At 37.4% G+C, this 21366-nt stretch overlaps 2 protein-coding genes across 2 annotated transcripts in view; both read right to left on the bottom strand.

Annotated features, from left to right (window-relative positions):
* The window catches only part of vgll4b (vestigial-like family member 4b), a 36885-nt gene extending 24112 nt beyond the window's left edge, over positions 1–12773 (bottom strand). The window contains exons 1-2 of the mRNA XM_067504680.1: positions 12615–12773; positions 10883–10956 (exon numbers count right to left, since the gene is read on the bottom strand). Of these exons, the coding sequence (XP_067360781.1) occupies positions 10883–10946 (64 nt within the window). The 5' untranslated portion in view covers positions 10947–10956; positions 12615–12773. The remainder of the gene's footprint in view (positions 1–10882; positions 10957–12614) is intronic.
* A 1895-nt stretch (positions 12774–14668) lies between these two features.
* On the bottom strand, positions 14669–20559 carry tamm41 (TAM41 mitochondrial translocator assembly and maintenance homolog). Its single transcript, XM_067504678.1, has 8 exons — positions 20191–20559; positions 19316–19498; positions 18899–18991; positions 18501–18651; positions 18149–18294; positions 16443–16608; positions 16026–16088; positions 14669–15389 (listed from the first exon to the last, which is right to left on the bottom strand). The coding sequence occupies exons 1-8, from the start codon at positions 20326–20328 to the stop codon at positions 15298–15300; spliced, it is 1032 nt and encodes a 343-aa protein (XP_067360779.1). The 5' UTR covers positions 20329–20559; the 3' UTR covers positions 14669–15297.
* Positions 20560–21366: the final 807 nt, after the last annotated feature.

Here is a 21366-nt window from a genome sequence, read left to right as displayed (position 1 = left end):
CATAGACAGCATGAATCGGGAGACTGGATGGGTTACAAACTTCTAGCATTCCCTAAAACTGGCTTAAGGACTAAACAGAATATCATGATGTCACTTTTCTCAGCCGCACATAACCCACAACTACAAAACAAACACACTTATACACCTGATCTATGCTCCATCTCAAATACACCTTTTAAACGCCGCCCTCTTCTTTCTTGTACACATGCATACACACAAAGGCTTCTGCCCTCCTCCCACACTAACCTCCCCTTCTCATGGTGGCTCAGATACATGGTTCTTGTCTCAGTGGAAGACCATTGTCCCAGTTTCACTCAAAACAAGTCTGCGTTCAAACAGAGAGTTCATTCAGTGCTGCTGCTGCAACTTATTCATAGGCTTAAACTCAAAGCAGACCATTTAAACAGTAGCAGAAAATGAAAAGTGTGGTAAATTACTCACCTTTTCTATATCATTTAAATGTGTTACAGCACAAAAATGCTGTGAAGCTCTGGGTTTGGAGTGTTCTTTTAGAAAATGACAATTTTTTAAACCACAAATCTGCAATAAATTAGCTAAACCTGCTCAGATTGCAAAGGCATGTTCAGACTGATGGGGATGGAAGTCATTAATTTCTAGCATGGCCTTCGGACTATTTACCACTGGATGATGGATATGTTCGATTACCCAGACTCTTGACTTAAAAATATAATTTAAACCTCAGGTGTTAAGCAAATTGCAGAAGCAACCCTTTAAACATTAGATTTCTCTTAGAGAAAACATTAATGTTACGACTATGAAAGAGTTTTCTATGTAATTCAACCACACTTGGGTAAGAAAAGGCAAAAGCACACATATTTAACGAGGGGATATCGCTATAGTGGGTTGATTTAGGAAGATCTATACCGTGCCTCACAAAATAATGGTAAACATGGCAAAATTATAGGGTGGTGCAACTACTATCACTGCAGCACCATTTAGAAAATGGGGACATAAACATAAGCAGTACCAGGTTTTGGTAGGTCTTGGATCTAGCAGTGATGATCTAGCACTACACATACATCCATCTTTCAGTAGTGTGGGTACACCTCAGTAACAAAAAATGGTTTCAATCTATAACGTTAGCCAAGCTCCACATGCAGTGAAATAGTGCCAGAAAAAGACAGAAATCAACACATACAGAAATTTGAACAATTCAACACAGAGTTACTGTGGAGCCACTTCAGTGAAGCTCCTAGAGGAACATGAAAACTTAGTGGCTCTTCAAATCTTTCTTGGAATATAAACATCGTGAAAAAAAATTGCTTCTACATCACATTGAGTGCATTGGTTCCTTAACTGCTTGAAATAGACCATTTAACCCGTCATACTTCTAATTCACTCGTAAATGAAATAACATCTTACCACTGATTGTCAATATTTGGGCTTTGTTTTAGCCCAATGTGCTTTAAGACTGTTGTTACACAACAACTTGTTAAAATTACATTTCTTTCTTCCATAAGTACCAGTTGTTTCAAATCACTTAACCTAGTGGGGTATGCACCTTTTCTCCCCACCGTTTCCTCAGCTTGTTTTAATCCAGTTTGGGGCAAGAGGCGGGCAAAGTCAAATGCTTGGATCTGAAACCTAAATTTAATCTAAAAATAAAATAACTAAATAAAATAATCCAAATAAATGCAAACATTTGTGGATACATATAGCCTGTCCAATAAACTTTATTATATCCAGTAATACATTTATTAATAAAGGAATTAATAAATTTAAACAAGCTCTGCTTTGACAGATTTCAGTTATTAGTAGTTATTAGTCCATCAGTAGACCCACCCTGTACATCCAAATATCATTTAGTGCTATGGGTGTACACAAACAGCAATTATTCCTGCTTTCCTGTCATTACCTTTCCTACTTCCTGCCTCTTTTATTTATTTATCCAATCTATCAGGACAAGGTGTTACCAGACCTACTTAACCCCCAGGGATCCGTTTAATATACACTTGAGTCCCTCCATGGATAAAATGGACTTTTTAGTATCAGGTCGTAATACTTTAAACACAATAAATAAATTTTTTCAATGTATATTACACGCAAACTTCTTTTGTTTTGATCATCACAGCTTAGTGTATGTCAATGATCTGTAGCAATATTGATTTTTTGCATTATTATTTTTTGTGCAGCATTAAATACTCACATTTTAGTCTCTCAGTACATAAAATGTGCTTTGTACTATCAGGCTATGTAATAATATTTTTCCTTCTTTTATTAAGTTAGCCAACACAAGTCCTAATCAAAAATGTCAAATATTAATTTTTAGAAATGTAACCCTTTAAATACCAGATTTTTCTTAAATCACGCCCCAACATTCTTAGCTGAATTATTAGCTGATGTATTGCATAGTTGAACAAGAACAGTTTGGATCAAGAACATCAACATCAAGAATGTCATCTTTCAGCAGCCGCGGTCTAAACAGCCTGTCATCGAAGCGTGAGCAGGTATTAATAAGCTTAAATTTCCTTGTGTGGCATGGTGGCCTAGAAGATGGGCCTGAGTGGTCCTTCCACAGACTCTGTGTTGATTCACTGCGTGAACAGTACACTCCAGCAACCAGTAGCCTTGCTGCCTGGAAATTCAAATATCAAACAAAAATACACTATTTTGCTGAAATGTATGCCATTTGCAGGAACACAGCCAAAATTATCCCAAAAATTACAAGGATAGGCGCTTAAAAGGGTCAGATAGGGTTAATCTCCTGTTGTGTTATGTCTTCTTTTTCTAAACAGGTTTGGGCCTCTCTGGGGAGGTGTGTCTGGGTAACAACACCACACAGGCCAGGTGGTGAGTCATCCTAATGCTTTATTAACGTGCTCCAGTGTTGTGACATAAAAAGTGTCACGGTGAAAAGACATCTGAGGGTCAAAGAAAATACTTCTTATGAAAATACTCTTAGCTCTCGTTAAAAATGACTACTTTTAGAATACGTTTCTCCAACAGGCCTTAAAGTTGACCACAAAAACATGATCTTCAATAAGCCACAGTGCAGATACCAAAGGTTAAATCCTCAATTACTTTATGACACCTCCTGTTAAAATCCCATCATATAATTACTTGATTTGTTTGGATTATGGCATAGTCTTCTAAAACTTTTTATCCTCTCTGCAATTTGTTGTTTCAGCTTTTTCTATCAGGGCAGTGACGTACATTACATAGTATCATGTATCTTTTTTTGACACGCTTTGAGGCCGTAAAATGTTTGATTACTTTGAGACATGTGCTCCAAAGCCATAATGTTCATATGAATTAAGTGTTTTACAGTTCTAACCATCTGTGAATTTACAAATCCTACACCAAGGATTAATACAAATATTGAGGTTAAAACTTTAAAGATGCATGCTTTCTAACAGCCACCGTGAAACAAACAGGTTTAGTTTTCTGTAAAGGCATTTACGTAATCCTCTGTGAGCATTCAGGGGCAAAATTACGCAGCTGAAATAGGACACCTATACACAAGGTTTCTAGGAGTGTTTGGAGGAAGAGATCAGCACACACACATACAAAATAAGGAAGTATCAGGTTGCTTTACCAAAACAATGATAACAAAAAGTGATTCTGTGGAACCACCTTTGTGTTTGCTGTGTGTGTGTGTGTGTGTGTGTGTGTGTGTGTGTGTGTGTGTGTGTGTGTGTGTGTGTGTGTGTGTGTGTGTGTTGCAGAAAAAAAAGGTGGGACCTGTCAGATTTCAATGAATTTAAAGTTTAATTAAAGACTGGATTTGTAAATTCCATTAAACAAACTCCTGCTGTAACATGCTTGTAGAGTAAACATGCTTTACATGATCAGTTTTGGTTATTGATACAAAATTCATGATTAGTGTACAAAGGACATGAGGATGCTGTCTACCACTCAAGTTGAGCACTCACTGTTCGGTCATATGTAGCGGCACTTTAAACCTGGAGCATCTGTGTACTACTATTAACAGTCATTGTGGTTTCTCGATAATAGTGTGTTATTTGCAGTGACAGAAACATGATAAGCCAGCTGTGAGCTGCGTTCTCTTTTAGCAAAGATATTTTAAATTATTTGTGACCCACTCTTTTTTCTTTATACAGTAGCTCATCTATCCTGCTCCTACTTTACCATTTCAGCAAACTTTCCAATTTTTATTTTAAAACAAGCTGCTGTCTATTTGCTCTTTTTCCTTCTTGCCTGTTTGAGTTTTCTCCTCGTTAACAGCCTTTGTTAAGTGTCCATCCTGAACTCTTTTTCTTCTCTGGCTCCAACCATTAGTGCTCCACTTTGCCCCTCTAGAAAGGCTTGTCAAAATTTGTTTAAGACATAAAGTCATAAAAGTACAAAAGGGACTGTGGGCACGTTCTGACATTTTGGCAAGTCAACATTGGATATCTATAATATGTTCCTATAAGCATGCAACTGACTGGGACACAACTCAAGTCTGATTGTGAGATGCAAATCTGGTCTGAGGAACAAATCGAGACTAACTAAAGTCGGGAAAACACTTGTTTATCCTATACAACTGTTGAATAACAATTCGAGGCATGTCTGTTTTGTTGCTAATTTAAGGACGAGGATCAAGAGTTTAAAATACATCAAACCAAAACAGATTATTATTTCTGGTAATGGAAACAGATCACAGCCTCCATCCACCACTGGGACCTATGACAACATTCTTGCCATGTTAACAATTAGCTGGTAACAAACTGACCCAGGGGGCTTATCATTTATTGGCAAGACTGTTGCCGTAGGACTACATGCTCTGTGCCACTACCACCTGTGTTTTGCATCTGACGTAGTCAACACGACCTTATCACTACATTCTACAAATAGAATTCATACCTTTCTGGAAGGAGTACGTTCACAGCCTATTACTGTGGACCACTCTACCCATCTTTTTCAAATCACATATAAAAGGGACTTAATCAAATGGAACCTTGCCAGTAAAAGTTGATTCATGTCAAAATGAAGGTAAAGAAAGACAACAATATCAGAATTTATTCCTCCTCCTTCTTCTTCAAGTCAAAGTGAGGCCAATAATGGTTTAACGCAATACTCTAACCCATACTACCTGTGTGTATTGGTCTTTGGTGAATAATCAGATTAACTGACTTATGCTATATAATACAGTAATTATTTTTTGCTATATAAAGGTTAACAATCCTTAGTGACAGGCAGTGCAATCCAGTTTCATCTCATTCCGAGTAACTATGGTGAGTGCTATCAAAAGGAGAAGAATGCAAGGTATTTGTGGTCAGCACAGCTCTAAGAAAATGTTCCCTCGCTTAGGCAGCATAGCTGGTATTGGACCAGCAAGCGTGGCATTTACTTAGAGCCAATGTAGGATGTGAACTCTTTCACATTTTCAGTCTCCAAATATAAAAAAAAGTTACTATAACTACAACCCCAAATTCAAGCAAGGTCCTATAAAAATGCAAAAACATTTGACATTAAAATTGCTTAAATTTCGATTTACAGGTGTGAACTGAATGTCACATATTGCATTTGGGAAAAATGATTTAATGCTTATGCCTAAACTTAGATGAAAGAACAAACAGCTATTGATTGATTGATTACTGGTGTGTGGAACCAACAACAAGACTGCAAAGTGTAAAACAGTAATGCTGTGTAGGGTTGATAATGTTTAAGCTTGTTACTTAGCTCTTTGACCCTTAGATACTTCACCTGACCTTTCACCTTGTGACCATGGTGGTTTGCGCCTCTTCTCCTCTTTGGCCTCTTGCAGAACCATGACTACAACAAACTAGTGATGATGACATGAGTGCCTGCCTGTGTCACAAGGGAACCAAGTGTGCAGAGGGGCACCAATAGATGAATATGGGGTGAGCCTAAGCCAACAAGAGATATATTGATAGTGAGCTTTTCATGGACCTAGAGAGAGGACTTCATGACTTTATATTCCATTGCACATTCGAATTAAGTTCTCAAGCATTAGGGAGGATGCCAATTAAGCACTTCACCTCGAATGTATGGAAAAAACGTCTGGTTATATTATGCCTACTCCAGCATCAGGAGCCCTAATTAGGTGTTTCATTGCAGTCAGATCCAGGTAGCTGCCTGCTTTTATTACACAGACATAAATATACAGTACATTTTTAATCAATGAAAGACTAATGTCAGCTCAATCTATCATGGTGCTGGACTATGATATGAACTATTGGTCGTTTTACGGCAACGAGAGGATTCCCAATAGCTCACTTATTGTAAAATGTGTTTTATGATGACCCAAAAAAATAAAATAAAATAGGGAGATTAAACAGGTGTGTGAGAATTATGGGCAAAAAAAAAAAGCCAACATAAAGAGGGATCAGTATTAACTGTACATCAAATGTGTATCGGTTTTACAGTGAGATCTTTATAGCACTAATAACTTTGCTGATAACCAAGATTTATCTACTTCAAACATGATAACATGTTAACTTGTTACTTCATTTATCAACAAAATGTCAATAAATCCCAAATACACAACTGATGTGTACTGTCAATCACCTCAGTTTTGTATTTTTATTGCGCCGAGACGTCCCAGGCAGTCACCTGTCAAGCTCATAAGATACGCCTGATCAAATGATCAAAATGCAGATTCCCGTTTATTGGAAGGACAGCAGCACCATGTTTAATGGCAAGTTTATTTTAAAGATGAGTAGAATAAAGACAATTTGTTATATTCCAGTTAAACACAAAAGAAATAAATACAGATCAGAGAACTGAAGGAAAAGACTAGACCTATGCATAATGTTATAGCTTCACTGAAAAAAGTTATATGGGGGGGGCTGATGCTACTACAACATCTATAGACTATAGACTAGCTACAACTAGAGACAGTCAGCTTAGTGTAGATCAGCATAAAGATTTAGGATAGGGCACTATTTCTTTGTGACGAGCTGCTTCCTGACATCTTGTCATAACAGGTCGATATCAAACCAGCAGAAACTCCACAAGCTATAAAAGTAGTTCTACAACATAGAGGTGACCTGGACTGGCAGACTGAAGGGCAAACCCACTACTTGCTGAAGATGGTCTTTATTCACCTAAACACTAAAACCTTTCCACTCGTAGCCATAAATCCTTGATCAAATTACCTCCCAAATTAAATTGCGTTTGTCCTAAGCAAGTGTTAAAGGCTCTCTGATACTCTGATTACACTTTAGGTGTTTTTCTGATTACATGCATCACCAAGCATCAACAAGTTCTGACTTTTCTCCATTGCTAATTTCACCTGCAGATACCTTTAATAAATCATACTGCTTGTCTCATAGTTTGTCTCAACTCATGGCTGACCACATTTAAATTTAATATAATTTTAGAGAATTACGATACAAGATTTATTAGTAAGCAATAGCCAGATTTATCTAAATGCATCCAAAAATCACAGGAACAACTGGCAGAAATCCCAAGCTATAAATACAAGAGACCTGCTATAAATTTGGTCAGAATATTGAGCTCCTATTAAAACTGATGCTGACTGAGCTCTATAGCAAGTTTACAGGCTGCAGTTTGTGTACGATGTTCCAACACCACTATGTAAAGTTTCAATGTGTGCCAAAATAGATATGAAAATAAAATATAAAAAGTATATAAAAGGGTTTTTTTTAAATGGACTGCTTCCCTTAGACCAAAACCCTCAGCATGAACTTGGAACAAATCATGGAAACTATAACAATTAACAGGGGATAATGTGTGCGAGCGTGTGTCTGTGATTGTGTGTGTGTTGTCTCAAAAAGAAACAAGTAGTGTTTTGATGTGCAGGTCTATGATCAGAGGGTACTGTACAGTTCTTAGCCAACCACCTTCACTTAGCACCAGTTATTTTGTTGCAGTCCCTGTCAAAAACAAAAAATCCATATTCCATCCCATCAGTAAGGCCCTAAACCAGCAGCCATGGTGGGAATGACTGGCTTTGATCTAGCCAGCATGGTGAAGGCCTACTGACTGGCAACCCAACTGTATTTACACCAGAAGCACAAAAATAAATTAATAATTAAATTAGACAATTTACTAAAAATATCACATTCTAAAGTAACACAGCAAGTATTTGGATGTGTTCTTGCAGCTAAACCTATAGTGAAATTTAAACTCTTAAAGTTCATTTCTAATACAGGTTTGTTTATAGGAAGGGTGGTGGCTCATGCTGATGTCAAGAATTAAGCAATTCCCTGCACTCACCATTAAATATAAAGGCCCAGATTACTTTACTGCTTTTTTAGTAAGTGTGTAATTACTGTATATTCAAGGTCAGGTCTTTTTGACTTAAAACCTGTGATTAGTGTTGCACACAGACAGCTTGTCCTCCAACCAGGAGGTAGCAGTTCAGACTCCCTAAATGTAAGGTTGACAGTTTCAAACTGTTTCAGACACGCTTTGGATGAAATTTTCAATTCGTAGATTCGTCGTAGATTTTGTCACCCTTGAAAATGATAAATAGAAACTGCTCCTTGACAAACCTGCCTGGGGAAATCAGGTTTTCTAATCCCTTATCCTGGCTTTTTGAAACAGGTAATTTACAAAAATTTTACGAAATCAGCTTGTAACCTGGTTACTTAAGTGCATGTAAACACACTAACCCACAACCACACTGTTTTGGTTTACTCACTGCAGTAATATTTTCAGTCCAAATAGGCAACTGTTTGTCTGCCAAAAAGTGAACACGGTGAATCAGCAAGACAGACATTTGTCCCAAAAGTTAATGGAGAGCAAAATGGCCAGTGGCTTTAAAAAACATTCACAGCATAATTAACTGAACTTTACCTAACGGTAAAATTGGGGAGTGTTGCATGAGGAGGGCATCCGGCGTTAAAAAAAGGAAAGTGGTTACTTTATTGCACTTTTATGCAACTATTTAATACTCATTTTGTTACTGCTACTTATGTCTACTCTGTAAATGCTTGACGTAATGAATGTCTGTTGATTCCCCCTTCTTTTATAAAAGTTTATTCTGTATTTTTTCCAAAAGGAAATTGATTTATAATCCCCTGGAGACAAATGTGAGATTCTGGTATATGCAAACGAAACAGACCAAAATTGGACCTACAGGGCAGAGTCAAGATCTGTGGTTGTGATATTTCAAATTCTAACAACTGTGGGCTGATGTCTTCTCTGCTGCTATCAATCAATCACACACATAATGTGAGAAGCCTTCACATACCATTTCCACTGCTGCAGCTTTGTATGCCAAACAAAGCTTTCTTTGGTTTTTTAAGTGCTTAAGCAAGATTGAACATATTTTTATTTATTATAGTGTTCAAACAGCCTTAATTATTCTGGTCAGCTATTCTATTTCACGATATTACTGTAGTATATTTTCCCATTTACAGCCAAACTGTGCAATCTCAGACAATGCATTTTTCATGTAATGTAAAATATATTTCCCTAAAGACTGCATTCGTGTAATTATCTGAAAAACGCATTTTCAGCAGAGATGGGATATCTGCAGGGATGTGGTTTAGAAAATGAACAATGCTTTTCATTTCAAGTTCTTGAGGTTGTGAGCAGCAGCACTGTCCTGACAAGCCCCACTCTGCCCTGTGGGTTTAAGCAGCTGTTGTGAGGGCAGGCCCCACCTTCTCCCTGTTCTCTGGCAAGTGCTCCAGTGTCAAGTGCTGCACAAGCATTACGGAGGCTTGTCTTAAATGCAAACAAGTAGCTAGGGGTTACTTACTCAACTGCCTGTTGGCCTGATTGGCTGACTGACTCATTCCTAGCTGGTTGGTTGACTAGAGTTGTGGGATGACTGTTTCACTAGTTCACCCAATTCTCCAGCACTATTGTGAAAACTGGTTGAGTGCATTGTCTTTGGACAAAGAGGCCATGCACGCCCCACAACAAAAAGTGACATCAGTGCAGAGGAAAAGAAACAAAGACACTGCAGGGGAGCAAGGGAGCCAAGTAGGAGGGGACGAGAACTCCCATGCTATTTTACTTAAAAGTGCAAGGAAGGTGATATTCATCTCATTTAAGCCACCGCATTATGATAAACAAGCCAGGGACATGGGAGACATTACAGTTTAAGCTTTTTCTAAATATACCCAGTTCATCAGTGCAACAATGAAAACCACTAATTCTCTAACAATCCCTGTAAATATGCTGTATATATAACCGCAGTTGAGTTTTTAATGCAACTTTTAAAGGCCACTCTAAACAAAAGGATTTTAACTACACACACAATACTAAAAACATAACAAGCTAAGCTGCCACCTCCAATGTGCTATCCAGTTAAATTTTAAGTGTCCCTGTAGGTTTCTCAGCTCTGGGTCCAGTTGGCTGCAGCCAGGCCAGCTGGGAAGAACTGGCCATTTCCCCTAATCTCGGAAGGAATTTTTCTTCCCCAGCAAAGCCTGAAGTCTTCAGACATGCTCAAAATGTGAGGAAGTAAAAGTCAGAAGAGGATGGAAGAGGAGGAGAAAGACTGAGGCAGTGGAACAGAGAAGAGACTAAAAAGAGAGGAAGATGGACCGAGATCAACGAGACATTGGCACAGACAGGAAGTTGGAGAAGGAGGCAGTAAAACAGTTGCAAACATCACCGCACCCTGATTCCAGTGAAAGCAGGTTAACACAAGCAAGCAAGCAGCTAGTTGCAAAGTATAGCTGATGGCAGTTGAGTGTGGTTGGTCTTATTTGCCTGTGTATCGCTAATCTTGCACAACACAAAGATGCCTATTGTCTCACGCCAGGAGGCAGGATAGGGGATTATAGCTGAGCATAATGTTGTTCTTAACCAAAGTGCAACACAACTCTAAATAATACAAATAATGAATCCACTCTTGACAGCACAAGTCCAGACACTAGGTAGGGGGAGGAAAAGTGTTCATTCCCTCTACTGCTCAACTCCTCTTCACACTGAAACCCATGAGAAACCTTAGCATTGTGAGAAAACTTACTTTCTTCTTCACTCGCATGAACAAATGATGCTGCTCTTGACAGAACATCCAGTGGTGTCTCCATATTTGGATGCCTGTAAAACAGATGGAGGAGTTCTGCATTGAAAATAATGTTAACTAAACAGTGTTTGGTTATTATGTCTATGCAGAATTTCATAAGGACATGATTTAAAATTAGATGAATAACGCTTCATTAATAGACTAAAAATTGTCAAGATCCCACAGGGACAGGGACTATGCTGGTTTGTTTACTCTTGTTTACCAACGGGCTGACCTGACAGAGAACATTTTCACAATTTACCTTGTAATCAATGGAAATCTTGTGCTTTCCAAGAAACTTTCCATAAAGTCAACAGACATAAACATTTTTGTATTGCTACAACCTAAATTTAGCAGTCTAAATTCTAGAATTAAATGGAGTTTGGTGGCAATAACCAGCTCTATCTATCCAGATAAACTAATATACAGTCCTGAAATCTAGAGGCTACTCTAAGGTCATGTTTTAAATAATGCAAATGGTCATGATGTAGGAAACCAATGTAACAAAAATATTCAGGTCAATCTGTAACTAATAATTCAATATAACCCACTGTTATCTAATTGATTATGTCTTCCATAGTTTATCATAACTACAATTGACATGACAGCCAATCATCACATCCTCACAATTCAACTTTTACTTGTTCCCCATAATGACCATCATTATTCTTGAGCAAAGCGCATTTCTAACAAGGGCAATAGCTCTCTGGGATTAATAAAGTTCTTTGATTTCAAATCAGAAATCAGAGAAAGTGGAATTTAAACATTTTGCTTAACTTTCACCTTCACTTAGGACTCCCACAGTAATTACACTTTGCTGATTAAACGTGTTTAAATTCAGTAATGTTTTGAATTTACAGGAGCATTAATTGTTGTATTGCTCCTCTTAAAGCGACATGTCTGCTAAGATGTGTTTGCTGTTTGTTAAAGTGGTTTTACGATTTTTGTCCCACATCGTTGAGCCTTCAGTGAAATTGTGCTACGAAAGATATTTGTGGATACAAAAAAAAAAGAAGAAAAAGAAAACGCTCCAGTGAGACTCTCTTCCCTCTTTCTGCATTCCTAAGATAACTTTCCCTCATTCCTCCAGGAAAATAACGTTTGGAAGAAGAGGTTTTCAGACTAACTACAAAGTCCCAACAACAACATCAGTGAGAGTGAAGCTAACGTGATTTTATTGGGAGCAAGTGCGTTCACTTGTATTCTCAGCAGGCTGGTGCAGTATTTATATCCGCCTGACTCACTGCTTCCTTATCGCAGCTGCCTTAAGAGCGGTCCACAGGAAAAAACTAAAAGTCGGATACTAAATGCACAAGAGAAGAGCTAGAGCCCAACTTTGATTTCTTGGAAGTTTTCACTCGTTTTTTCCCCTCTTCAAATTAACCAGAAAGTCAAATCAAAGCCCTACAATATGTGGAGTGAAGTGCGTGCGCGCGCGCGTGTGTGTGTGAAGGGGGGTTTCTCTTGACATGAGAAAGTTTGGGAAGCCGCTTTGCACCGTGAATGAAATTATCACTTTCTTTCGTCGTGGCGGGTTTTGTTTCAGCCCCACACGTCTCTTTTCCACGCTGTCTTCATTTACAAGCCAAGTATTTGTGTAAAACATAAAGACAGAGCAGCGTCTCACCCCACAAACCCGAAACAATTCGCCCCCACCACACACACACACAGCTTGGGCTTTGCTACCACGTACCTCCTTCAAGCGCCACTTTGGTATCGTCCAGTATTATTGTGTCCAGACGAGAAAACAGGCAAAAAGCAAAGATATGTCCAGCGCGGAGAACGAACAAAAAAGAAGCCGACAGAGAACAACTAGAGCGACAACAGAGCTGTCGACACAAACTTGGTTGTAAACGGGGAGGAGGAGAAGGAGGAGGAGGGAAGGAGGAGGGAACGGGCCAGGAATGCCTGGAATGATGGAATTCAGTTCCGAGCAGGTGGTGAAAGTGAAACGCGCTGATTGGTGCAGCGCTGGAGCAATTATATCAGCATACATTATGATGAGACATGATTGCGTAATACGCTCCGAGCTAAAGGCGGAGCTGATGAAACACTGCATCCGTCTTGACCTAGATGATCAAAGGAAAACGTTGCTTCCTTAACAACAAAAGTGTCTTTGAGCAAGGCACACAAAACCCCGAGGGTAGGTGTTGTGTAGGTGGTATGTGATAAATATGCGTTTACTGACTTAAAGTAGCAAATCAATCCAATGCTTCTTCAATTCGTGAATCTTAAATTCTACAACCGAATTGTAAACACAACGTAAGTAAAATGCTTTGTGTTAAACACTAACCAGTGCAATTGGCAATAAATGTTTATATGACAAACAATCAACCCCCGGTATATTAAGTATATTGTCATGTACCATAAAGACAAGCATAAAATCTACACATTTGGGAGGAGGATACAAGCTCCTATTTAACATTTTTTGGTTAAATAATTTGAATGACAATCATTTTCAACTGTCGGACAAGTCATTCATTAATTTAATAATTATTGCACTTCAATAAACAGGTTTTTAGTTCATTAGGTCCTGCTGGCTGCAAATGCTCCCAAGTGACACCTGAGGGATTGTCAGATGATTTAGAGTATTTGGGAATGAGATAAAACAACATTTTGCGTTACAATCTTCTGCCAATTTTGTCTAATAACTTAACCATCTCAGAGGTTTATAATGGAAACTAATGTAAAGAAGGCCATAACAGTTAAAAGTCATAAGGTAGCCATTAGCATCTTTGAGCTTGGATTTTGTTTTCATACAAATGGCTAAATATGAGGGTTAAATTTAAATACAATTTAAATATGTAATGTGCAAATACCTTACAGTTTACTTAATTACAGTATATTGACTGAATGAGTAAATGTACTCAGCCCAACTCTGGTAGCATACAGTATGTGAAGTTAAAACGTTGCTCTGAAAAGTACCAAAGACTGGAGAAATGTGAGTTTCTCTGAGTACAGAGACTTAAATTATGTAGTAAACTTAGGTATGAGTGAAGAACTTAGGATGTTAGTCCGCCTTACAATGACTCATATGTCTGTAACTTAAGTCATCTTCAAGTATGACTCATGATGATGTAAAGGTGAACAAAAAGGCATGTAGCAAACAACTGAGAGTAGCAGGAAGTAACTGTTACAATCCCTGGTCATTGTACCGAACGTACTAAGGTTTAGAGACATTTATCACCTCACTGGCTTTTGACTGTGTTTACTTTAAAAGTAACATGTTAGCCAGTTTTCCTAAATATGTTCAATGCTATAAAAACTTAGATATTGTTGTAAAATGTGTTTCATACAACATGTGCTGAGGAAGTCCAACTAATTCTGGCAAAATGGCTTTGCTTCATTTTGCCAGAATTAGTTTCACCCGCTTTAACTTGTTTGTGAAAAAGCCCTAAAAATAAAGAAGTAAAAACTTGTAAAAGTTGGGCAGATTACTTAACATCATGGTCTTTTCTAAAGACCCGCCAATCTGTTTTTATTCATTGTAAATTCATTTTTTGTTTTCTGCTAGTAAAGACAGAATAATTTTACTGAAGACAGAGTAATCACATATGTTAGAGTAAAAGGTTTATTAAACCCATTTCTTTTAAATGAATTACACTGAACTAACTGCTGCCTTTTCCTATTGAAGATGAGTTCTGCACATAACAGAGGGCAGAGGTGTAATGTTTCTTTCAATAATTAGGAACATGTTTATTATGTTAAAGCATTAAAAGGATCCCTTCAAAGGAAGTTTTTAAAAAAAAAGTCTTTATGAATACTGGTTGTGATAACCATCAAAATAGCCTTCAAACATAATGTAGTAAGGAGAGACAGAAATATGAATTGCATTTGTAACATAATTTACAAGTCAACCACTGTAACCAATAGAATAGAATAGAACTCCATGGTCTCTTTTGGGTACAGTGAAAATTGAAAACAGAAATATCGCTTTCTCCGCCATTTCGTCATCTTAGCCGCCAATCATCTGTCAACCAGGTAGCATTATCCATATTTTAACTGTTTCAGTTACAGCAATCATTTTTTCATTACCCTACTTTTACAAGCTGTGCTCAGTGATTTTGTCCTGATTGTAACTCCACCAGTTCCAACTGGAGTCTATTCAGAAGCATCTCCCCCATCAACTTAGTCGCCATCCAGAAAAGTCCAATCTGCGTCACCTTTAAATGTCTGCCATATTCAGCCAGACTTGTGAAATGTCACCCAAACTATTCAGGCAGCCTTACACCTAGTCAGTGATCCTGTCCACAGAGACAATGAAGTGAGTCTACAAGAGGTTAGTCTTTGGTCGTTCTGGCTACAGTGTGTCAGAGTAAAAGTTGAAACAATGGACCTTGAATAGCATATACATGGCTCCTGGTAAACAGACAGATTCAGGACATCTGTGAGACAGGTGGCCTTCTCCTCCAGCCTTTCCACATCTTCATCAGCTTTTTAGAGCTGTAGGACACTGTCTTCCACAAACCTTGAAAGGCCCAGACACCAAGGAACATAATTACATTACATTAAAACGGATGTCAATACACAGTGGAAAGTTTACGAACACATTTTAGTGATCTCCAGTCCTCTGTTATCAATTATTCATAGGTCTGTTCATCTTTCTAAATAAACGTATGAATAGTAGACACTTTGACAATTAGAGCTAATTCTAACAGACCTAGACAAGCAGATGGATACCACTGGAATATCTCTACAGCAAATCTCAAGAGGAACCACCTCTTGGAAACAGGTGAAAGCAGCAAGCCACTATTCATTGTCATGATTATAATTAAGTTTTTGTATTTAAAAAAAAAAAAAAAAAAAAAAAAAAAAAAAAGAGCTTCAGAGGTGCTGGTATGAGGATTTTGTATTCCACTTTACAAATTACATGTTTCCATTTTTTTTTGCAAAACTAAGCATAAAAATCATCCAGACACAAGAGTGGCATCACTATGTGTAGAAGCTATCGACAAGAAAGCAAAGAAGCTTATTTCCCAAATTGATATTGTGTTCCTTCAAGGAATATAAAAGCACTAATTATCCTGTACAGCACCACCACCAATTACTCAGAAGATTATAGGATTTTGCTGAAATATCAAACTAACATGAGAAGTGTGCTTACCAGCTGTGGCAATGCCTTTGATACTCTGTGATATACTGGAGGATTTCACAATAGAAGAGATGCCTGAGGAGAAACAAAAACATGTTCAAACATGCAATTACAACACATTTTACGGTGTGATCACTTTGCAATATGATTTTAGGCAGCTTGAAGGCAGAGCCGGTTTATTCTACAAACATTTCCCCTGGAGAATAAACTAAGCAATTTGTTGATTTCCATTTAGACTAAAATAAAAAAAGAGATAATTACAATCTGTCCATCCTTTATTTGCAATGAATCATTTTGTAACGTCATTTTGTAAGAGCGATAATAAATCATGGAACTAATGGGATGTTAGTTAAACATAACAAAACCTGCCTCTTCCTCTTACGCATCTTTTCCTGTATCCTTCATCCCTAAACCCTTTCATGTCCAAACCTTGTTGTACGACAGCTCCACAGTCCGGGTCCTGAGCCACCTGCAGCAGGATCTCCTCTACGTCCCTGTTCTTTCCCGGAGGATCGACCAGCTTTGTGATCCTTTGCTGGAGGGTACGGGGCAACGCCATCAGCTGGATAAACTGTCCCTCAGGGCTTTTGTCTACCTGCATATAAACAAGAATAAATGCACACGATCTTATTAAATCCAGTAAATATAGTACATTGTTACTTAGGCTTATGTAAGTTGATCTGATTTGAGTGCAGATATACTTGTAGTTCTTAGAATATCCAAAGCAGACACAAAAAGTTACAGAGTAAAAATGTTAGGAGAGGAGCTCCCACCCCGTGAGAGGTTTCTTCCGTCAAAGGACATTTTTTCCTCTCAAATGTTGCTTTGGTTGCTTAAGGGTTTTTTTGGTGGGGGTTTTCTCTATAAATGTGAAAAGCCTTGATGCTATTATGTAAAGTGCCCTCAGATGATTTTGGTAATTTGGCACTGTATAAATATATGTAGTAGTATAAGCACATTAAAGTACCTCAAACATATCTGTGCAATTTCAATACTTCAATTTATTATTATTTACTGGTCAACAAATACCCAGTCAGTTTATCAGTTCAGTAAACAAGTATGTAAACAGTTTTGTAATGCTCAGCATGTTTGCTTAGCCTCAGGGATTCAAAATGAATAATTTTGGTGAGTAACAGTGAATAAACATAACTATTGTTCGTTTACAAAAAAAACTGTAGTGTATCTTTAAATTAAACGTGTGTAAGGGAAATGATGAATAAAAACACTAATTAGAGGAGAATGATAAAGAAAACATTTAGTTGTTTAGTTCATGAACTGACACAAGCACTAAAGATGGAAAAGCATTTTGCTGTATGTGTCGACATCACACACTTGTATCCATGGCGTCTGCTGTTGTGTCTTATGAAAGATACAACTGTATTTCCCATATGCAGGGCCCCCAATGCACTGTTCATTGCAAAATGTGTTACAAACTTACAAGTAGACAGTACATCGCATTGTGTGGCTCCTACCAACCACTTACTAAACACGTTATTCCAGGATGGTGTGATGCCTTAGGAGTAGAGTATTTCATTAGTACAAGAGGGAGTGGTGGCAATAGCTAAGAGACACTCGAGACAAAGAAAAAAAGACAGAGGAATGTGTGTACACATCATTCAGCATGTAAACATGTGCAGTACACACACACACGTTAAACTAGCTGATGCTGTACATAGAGTAGGTAACAGGGCAGAGTGCCCTGTTAGTAAGTCACACCCCATTTAGAGTTTACATTATTATGAAAAGAATGAGCAAACTGTAATACAGCACTCAGGTTAAATTGGTGTCATTTTTAGTTTGCAAACATGTTTGTGTGTTTCACAAAAAAGGTGTGACACAAGAATAGAATTGCAATTGTGTCAGTGTCTTCTTGTAAATATTTTTATTACTGGGTTAGCAAAAGGCCTGCCAATACAAATTCAAAACAGCTATGAATCACAAAAACGTCTGCTTTTAGGAAATACAATTAAACAAGATTTTTTAGACCATTGCCTGTCAATATTTAACATGGGATCAAGGTCAAAAAGACAAACTTTATATACATTATATCTAACTTCAGTTTTGCCTCTCAAATATCAAATAAGATAGTAAAAGGCAAGTTTGAGTTCTTTGCAAGTGTGTGCACCTGGTTTTACCTCTAGTTTTCCTTGATGAGGTTTGTAGACCACTTGTGGGCAGTCTCGCAGGATGTTACTATACAGAATCCTGAAGTGCTCAGTGTTGTTTTTGACGATGTTGGCCACTTTGGATTTATCCTCTCCGAGGATCATCCTAAAATCCCCTTCAACACAAACGATGTTGATTTACATGCTTGTATTTCACCTGATTCCATTTCAACAAATCAACCAGGATAGTTATCTGTCTACAGAAAACTTTCCTTAAAATTACACATAACAGTCAATGATAAGTGCTAGGTGCTAGTGTCTTTGTTCCAAAAAAAAAAAAAAAGGGTTTCATTTTATTTTGGTTTTTGTTTATGTTAGTTACCAGCATAGGAAAGGCCAGCAATCTGCAGGAAAAGGTCTTCCTCAGTGAAGCTCTCTGGCAGCATGAGAAAGGAGGCCGTCACAGCACTCTTTAGGTTGGCCCCCAGGGCTGCACGCAGCTTTCCATTTTCACCCTGCACCAGCATTTTTACCTGCATGAGAAAACACACACACGCACACAAGCACACACGCACGTACACACAGCCTAATGAGATTGGTGAAGACAAAAAAACTGTAGATACAAAAAATACATTATACTGTACAGAGTTCAAATTAAAAGATACAGGATATGTTGTTCAGTTTTTAGAACAAATAATTAAATAACCACACACTGACAAACAGTTTTTAACAGTTCATTTTTTTTAAATGATTGAGTCACAGTTTCATGATAATACTGACTGGTTTGTGAAGGCGTCCAGCAACGTACAACGTCTTCCAGTGCATCAGATCGTCAATTAGAGACGCCGTACTAATGACACCATATTTAATTATCTAAAAAGGAGGGGAAGGTTATAGATGTTTCGATAATAAACTTTGCTCACAAAAACAAGTATTAACTATTGTAAGATACAGATATTGAGAGATAAAGTTAAAAGAGAATCCAATGTTTACCATTACTAAATCTATAAATATAAAATCAAGTAAATGACTAACATTGTTTCTTTTAATTACATTCTTTTATGCATTTAAGTTAAGGTTGACATCACAAACATCAGAAACCATCAATAAGAAAAAGTAATAATGCAGCCTCATTAGGCCATGACAGATTACACTTTCTGGAGGACAAAGGAAAAAAATCCGGGATTTGTGATTTACCTTCCCATCAACAGGCACCAGTGTGTTATAGTACACTGCAGCACCATATTCACTTTGTATGGAGCTGATCTTCATAGGTCCCAGCAGCTTAAGGATTGAGTAGTGTTTGCGGTTTTGCAGCAGATTCATGGTGTGCCACGTTACTGGGTCATCCACCATAAACACAAAGTCCAGCATGTTCCTCTGAAGTATTAAAAATAAAAACAAGTAATGAGTGACATCATTATTAATTGTAATTGACTCAATTTTAGAATTTTACTAATTGATTAATCAATCTATAGAAAAATAAGTAATGTTTTTAAGTTAAGAAAAAAGAAACAATTGCTATTAAAGTTCTTACTACTTTACATTTACAGTCGCATTGTACAACCAGGAAGTAGAATAAATTGGTTTAAACACTAGATAATTAAATTAAATATTCTTCCTTGTATTGTGATGCATACAAGATCAAAAAAATATTTTTACTAATATATTTGTGTCAATTTTTTTCACCACAAAAGTCCAACAATGGACACAGCAAGAAACTGAAAAGTAAGGTATAGCTATAGGGATTATTTTCGCTATGAATTAATTAGCAATTAATTATTTGATGGGTTGTTTTATAAAATCAAATAACAGTAAAAGAAAATAATTTAGTGCGAGTGTAATTTAGTCTAATTTAGTCCAAGATGCCATATTTACATTGCATTTCTTTTATCCAAAATCTAATGCTGTTCAGTAATTATGCTAGAGGATATGTTAAAAAATCTTTCTTCAGTATATTTACTTTGGAGTGACCCATTGAGTCAACTTTTAAACTCTTAAAGTTTTAAGGCACAATCCAAGATTAAAGTCACGAGCAAAGTTCAGAAACGTCCAGGTCTGCGGTCATTTACCTCCATTTGACCTTGGCTGGTTCCGTGTTGCTTGAAAACGCCAGATCCATAGGCAAAAGCTAAACTGATATCCTGTGGAAACTGTGAAAGAATCCTCCTGTAGACCACGCCGGTGTTGTGTAAAGCTGGGAGACTCATTTTAAACTATCTAGGGGGTCTTTCTAGCGACAACACAAGACACTTTAATAATAGGATAAAGGACTAAACAACGTGTAAAACAATCTCTCGAGTCTATAAATTAATCGATGCATTTCCAACTGTAGACCACAAGACTGCAAAACAGGAGAACAAAGACTAAATAGCACTACAATTATCAATTTTATCTTTGAAGCACGTCAATTACAGCAATACCAGCCATTTGGATCAGCTGTGTCTTTGACAGTCCCCTAAAATATGCGTCATATATTGCGCAGCGCTGTGGGGCATCACGGGAAATTGAGTTCGAGACGGAAACTAAACAACCTAAACGCTTAAACTTCACTTAAACCGCATAAATACCGACTCCTGTATGGATATATTATTTTATTAAAGAGCGAATTATAAATTGCATGTCGCATTGTTACATTTTACTGTTTAGAAACAAATAATATATTGCTAGATCTGAACTTCTCTAAATGTAGTCGACAGAGGGCGATTTTCTACCAGATTTAGCTACGTGACGGTCAGGCAATTCTAATATGTATGTTTAGGCAGATGTGTGGCCGCTATATGCGGGTAAACCAGCTACTGTCTGCTGTAGTACACGGAGGAAGTCAAAGATAAAGCAAAAGATGTTTTATGAATTCTTTGAGGTCAACACCAAGCCACGCAGTATTCTGGTTTCATTTAAAGGTTTTATTTTCTGTTTTGCTACACCCAGCGAAAACCACTGTAGTGTAAAACTGCAGCCCTGCAATTTACCTTAACTTGATGAAGGTAACAATTTTCAGTTTCTGTGGAGTTAAAACTTAAGTGGATTCTATTTAAAAGTCCTTGTTTGCGATGTGTTGCTGCCATCATATTCAAAATTGGCTAATGTTTTCCATTAATTGGTCAAATGTTTCAGTGTTGTTTAGGTTCTTTTGTGAGTAAAATATGGATTGATGAGACTAAGTGTGCAGATATTATAAAACAGCTCTATTATATATTGCTTGGATTAGATATCAGAAAATTTTTTTTCTTAGTCCATATTATCCA

Source organism: Channa argus, chromosome 5, assembly GCF_033026475.1.
Source record: "Channa argus isolate prfri chromosome 5, Channa argus male v1.0, whole genome shotgun sequence".
NCBI classification, from domain to species: Eukaryota; Metazoa; Chordata; class Actinopteri; order Anabantiformes; family Channidae; genus Channa; species Channa argus.
Note: the sequence above shows the minus strand (reverse complement) of the source record. Positions and strands in the feature narration are given on the sequence as shown.